Source organism: Phoca vitulina, unplaced genomic scaffold (assembly GCF_004348235.1).
Source record: "Phoca vitulina isolate PV1807 unplaced genomic scaffold, GSC_HSeal_1.0 scaffold6, whole genome shotgun sequence".
NCBI lineage: Eukaryota > Metazoa > Chordata > Mammalia > Carnivora > Phocidae > Phoca > Phoca vitulina.
The window spans coordinates 56761046-56766085 of record NW_022589709.1 but is presented as its reverse complement, the minus strand read 5'-3'; the positions used below and the strand labels follow the sequence as shown (position 1 = coordinate 56766085).

Sequence of the window (5040 nt, the reverse complement as noted above, 5' to 3'; positions counted from 1 at the left end):
TGGTCATTGAGCTCCTCCTTCCTCACTTTCTGGATATCTGACAGTTTACTCCTGTTGGGTTCTTTGACCCATCAAGGTAGTTCTCTTAAATCTTGTGATGACCCCACACAAACGTGCTCTCCTATTGAACTCTATCTGATCCATGAGAAACAGCCCACCATCATTTGCCCTGACCAACTCCAATGGTCCAGGCTACCAATACACCACCCCCTCCTTTGCTCAGCCCCCCCCCTTTACATTTCCCACAGGAAGGCAGGAGCACCAGTCCCTTTAGAACTGTCAACTGGTGAGGACATATTTTATTAGGCTCCTTAATCCCTATGTCTGGATTTAAGATGTAGGAGAAAGTAGCTCCCACCCATCCCATTATATTTGGGGGGAAGGAGTCACGGCACATTCCCAGTTGTCTCCTAGAAATCCTGTGATCTTCAACCCCAACTAGTTTGTTTTTCAATGAGCATTAAGAGTTGAGAACCTAGCTCTCAGCTCCCTTACATTAAAGAGAAAATGCTGCTGTCAGTGACTTCCAGGCCTGGGATTTCGACTTTTGGCTGTAACAAGAACAACAAGAAGCCCTATGTGTCATTGTCTCAGCAGATGGCACCAGCTAGTCCAAGCAACAGTACCCCGAACAGCAGCAGTGGGAGCAATGGAAATGACCAGTTGAGCAAAACCAACCTCTATATCCGGGGACTGCAACCTGGCACTACTGACCAGGATCTTGTCAAATTGTGCCAGTCATATGGCAAGATTGTCTTCACTAAGGCCATCCTGGACAAGAGCACAAACAAATGCAAAGGCTATGGCTTTGTGGACTTCGCCAGTCCTTCAGCCGCACAGAAAGCTGTCACGGCACTGAAAGCCAGTGGTGTGCAGCCTCAGATGGCAAAGCAACAGGAACAGGATCCCACGGATTTATACATATCACACCTTCCACTCTGCATGGATGAGCAAGAACTAGAGGGCATGCTGAAGCCTTTTGGCCAGGTTATCTCCACTCGAATCCTCCGAGACACCAGTGGGACCAGCAGAGGGGTTGGCTTTGCAAGGATGGAGTCCACAGAGAAGTGTGAAGCCATCATCACCCACTTTAATGGAAAATATATTAAGACACCTGCTGGTGTCCCAGCCCCATCTGATCCCTTGCTTTGCAGATTTGCTGATGGTGGTCCAAAGAAATGACAGAACCAAGGGAAATACATGCAAAATGGGTGGGCCTGGCCAAGGAATGGAGATATGGGTGGTATGGCCTTGACCTATGACCCCACCACAGCTCTTCAGAATGGGTTTTACCCGGCTCCTTATAACGTCACCCCCAACAGGATGCTTGCTCAGTCTGCCCTCTCCCCGTACCTTCCATCTCCTGTGTCTTCCTATCAGAGAGTAACTCAGACATCTCCTCTACAAGCACCTAACCCGTCGTGGATGCACCACCAGTCATACCTCATGCAGCCTTCAGGTTCCGTTCTGCCGCCAGGGATGGATCACCCCATTTCTCTGCAGCCTGCCTCCATGATGGGACCTCTTACCCAGCAACTGGGGCACCTCTCGCTCAGCAGCACGGGCACGTACGTGCCGGCGGCCGCCCCGGTGCCAGGAGCTTACATCGCCCGGTACACCCCCGTGCCTTCCGCCGGTGTTGCAGCCGAGGAGAGCGGCGGCCAGCAGACTCAGGTGCCGGTGGAGGCGCCCTCAGACCACGGGCTCTACTCCTTCCAGTTCAACAAGTAGCAGCGTGGTCTGGAAGCCAACCCGCATCGTGTCTGAGATGCGCCTGGACGCCTGAATCATCGGAGAGGCTGATGCTCCCGAACTCCAGAGGGCTGACGGGATACAGACCCGCCGAGGGCCCTGCTAAGGACTAACACTTGGGCAGTGCTTTTCACAGGCCTGGGCCTGGAGAAAAGAAATCTCTGCACTCCTGCCCTCTGCTTCTTCCTCCATTCCTGGGGGCGGGGCCTGGGGGAACCGTCACTTTTTGTGTGTGCTGCATTCAAGGAGATCAAAAGAACTTTTTTTTCTTTCTTTTGCAAAGAAAGTTTTATATTTTGTTTTTAACTGCAATATACTCTTTCCATATCCCCAAAAAAAAAAAAAAAAAAGAGTTGAGAACCTAGATTTTCAATAAGAAAGTTCAGTAAGGTTCCTGGGTATAAGATTACTATACAAAACTCAATAGTGTTCCAACATAGTGTCAATAACCAAATAAAAGGTAAGAAAAACTCATTAATGAAAGCAATAAAACTTAAAAGATACTCATAAAAAAATCTAACTTAATCTATATAAGATATAGAGAAAGTTAAAATACTATTGAAGAATGTAGAGTTATGGAGAATCTAGAAGGAAATGGAGAATTATGCCATATTTGTAGATGGAAAAGCACAATGTCATAAAGTCAATTCCTCCAGAATTGTCTGTCAATTCAATAACATTCCAATAAAAAAAAAACTAGTAAAATGTCTGTCATTTGACAGTGAGTACAGAATACACAAGATGAAAGTAAGGAATACCAAATAATTCTGAAGGAAAAAAAAAAGGCTTGATCGGCAAGATTTTAAGACTTACTTTAAAGTTATGGTAAAGTAAAAGTGACATATTTGTGTAGAAATAGACAAACTAAGGAACAGCTCAGAGAATCAAAAATAGACCCAAGCATATATGAAAACTTGTTATAAAATGTGGCATTAAAAGTCTGTTGGAAAAGGATAAATCATTAAATAAACGGGAACAAGTGGATAAAAATAGATTCTAGCCTCAAAACAGTAACAGACGTAACTTCTGTGAAGATTAAAACTTGCATTTAAAGCAAAACTTTGGGAACAAAATACCAAACTATCATGATACTGGGGAAAGTGGAAATATATAAGATACAAAAAACCCAGAAAAAAAAGATGGGAAACTGTGACTATGTTAAAATGCAAAATATCTATCCCACAAAAGATCCCATAACCAATGAGAGCAAGCTATAAAGGGACAAAAGATACTTGCATGCATATTATAAGCAAAGGCTTATATCCAGATGACACAAACTACCACATCATTAAGAAAAAAATAGAAAAATACCAACAAAAATGTGAACATTATGAGGAAGAGAAAATCTGAGTGGCCAATTAGCCTATAAAAAGAAGTTCAATTTCAGTTTTTGAAGTGATGGAAAGTGATATAGATTCTGTTCTTTACCCCTCATGCAGGAAATAATTAAAAAGTCTTATAATACTGAGTACTGGAGAAGAAGAAGAAAAATCAGAGCTGCTACTCACTGCTAGTGGGAGTACAGAATGATAGAAGAGCAGATTCATTTGTCTGTCATGTTTGCCTTAAAAAACAAAGGGAAGTAAGACAGAGTGTTGATATTTATGCAGTCTGAGTGGTGAATATATGAATTTTAATACTATCTAAATTTTAAATTCCTTGTTAACTTTTTATTTTGAAGTAGTTTGAGACATGCAAACATTGTTAAGATTGCATAAAGAATTTCTGTATACCCTTTATCCACTTCCACAGAGGTTAGCGTCTTACATAATCACAGTGCAGTGATCAAAATCAGGCAATGATCATTGCTACCCCACTGTTATCTGATCTATAGACCTTATTCAAATATGTCTAAATTTTTTAATTTAAAAAATTTATGATTCCATGGCTTGTGTCATTTTAAATATGTACTGAGCATTAAATTTATAGGATGGCTCAGCCAAGTTATCAGCAAGGAGAAAAAGTATTTCTGGACATACAGTTCACCTGTGTAGATGTACTAAAGTAATGGAAAATGTTTTTTCCTGAACACATGCAGGAGAGAGAAATGCAACAAACAATATTTTATGAGAAAAGTCTTAGATAATACACTTACATTTTTCTTATGAAAATTTAACCTACACAAAAGTAAAACTTTTTTTTTAATATTTTATTTATTTATTTGAGAGAGAGGATGAGAGGAGAGAGAGAGCACATGAGAGGGGGGAGGGTCAGAGGGAGAAGCAGACCCCCTGCCGAGCAGGGAGCCCGATGCGGGACTCGATCCCGGGACTCCAGGATCATGACCTGAGCCGAAGGCAGTCGCTTAACCAACTGAGCCACCCAGGCGCCCCAAAAGTAAAACATTTTTAAAGTAAAAATGGAACTTTAAAAATACATGCTTAGGGTGCCTGGGTGGCTCAGTCGGTTAAGCATCTGACTCTTGATCTCAGCTCAGGTCATGATCTCAGGGTCATGAGATCAAGCCCCATGTCAGGGCTCTGCACACACTGTGGAGTCAGCTTGAGTTTCTCTCTCCCTTTGCCCCTCCGCGCCCCCCCCCACACTCGCATGTGCTCTCTCTCTCTCAAAAAAAATTAAAAAATATATATTTGTGCTTAGCTTATGAATGTACACAAGTGAGGCTTGAACAGTGGTTTTCAAAAATAGCTACTTGATGCACTCTCTCGCTCCCTCAACAAATAATTGACTATCCCTCCCTTCTCTCAGCCATTTTCTGAAAAGTTTTCACTATTGATACAAAGTTGTTGAGGCTCTTAAGAGAGCAACTGGGGTTTGGAATTTTCCTTCTTTATAGGCTTTTACATTGGGATTAAAGAACTTTCCATCTCACATGGTTTAAGTGCCTGGAGACTAGATGGGGGATTAGATGCTTTTTGAAAAACACTTCAAGGCCTCTGACTCTGTGGTCAGAGCCGCGGCTCAGCATCGGTGAAGCATACCCACATCTCTCTCCTGCGGGAACTCAATGTCAAGATACAGTAGGTGCTCCCAGGAAGACCAAAGCGGTGTTGTGCAGGTTTGCCACATCAGAATCTTCTGGATTGTGTGAATAAGCCAAATCCCTGGGCTCTACCTTAGAATTGCCAGAGAAGGAGCCTTTGAATCTGCATTTTTTACAAGTGTCTCAGTTGAGCCTTAGAAGCAGGAAAATGGGGAAATAGGAAAGGAGGCCACATCTGGCAGGTTTGCTGGCACCTGACTTGAGCTGATGAGGCAACTTTACATGTTGTGTTTAAACCAGTGTTGTGATATTGACGGAGCCCTTGAGGGTTGGGGACTGGGATG

At 43.0% G+C, this 5040-nt stretch overlaps 2 protein-coding genes across 2 annotated transcripts; both read left to right on the top strand.

Moving 5' to 3' along the window:
• Nucleotides 1-485: 485 nt before the first annotated feature.
• On the top strand, nucleotides 486-1182 carry LOC116632364 (RNA-binding motif, single-stranded-interacting protein 2-like). Its single transcript, XM_032404294.1, has one exon. It carries the CDS (start codon nucleotides 508-510, stop codon nucleotides 1180-1182), a length of 675 nt encoding a protein of 224 aa, XP_032260185.1. The 5' UTR covers nucleotides 486-507.
• Nucleotides 508-1740, top strand: LOC116632363 (RNA-binding motif, single-stranded-interacting protein 2-like). Its single transcript, XM_032404293.1, has one exon. It carries the CDS (start codon nucleotides 1201-1203, stop codon nucleotides 1729-1731), a length of 531 nt encoding a protein of 176 aa, XP_032260184.1. The 5' UTR covers nucleotides 508-1200; the 3' UTR covers nucleotides 1732-1740.
• The last annotated feature ends 3300 nt before the right edge of the window (nucleotides 1741-5040 follow it).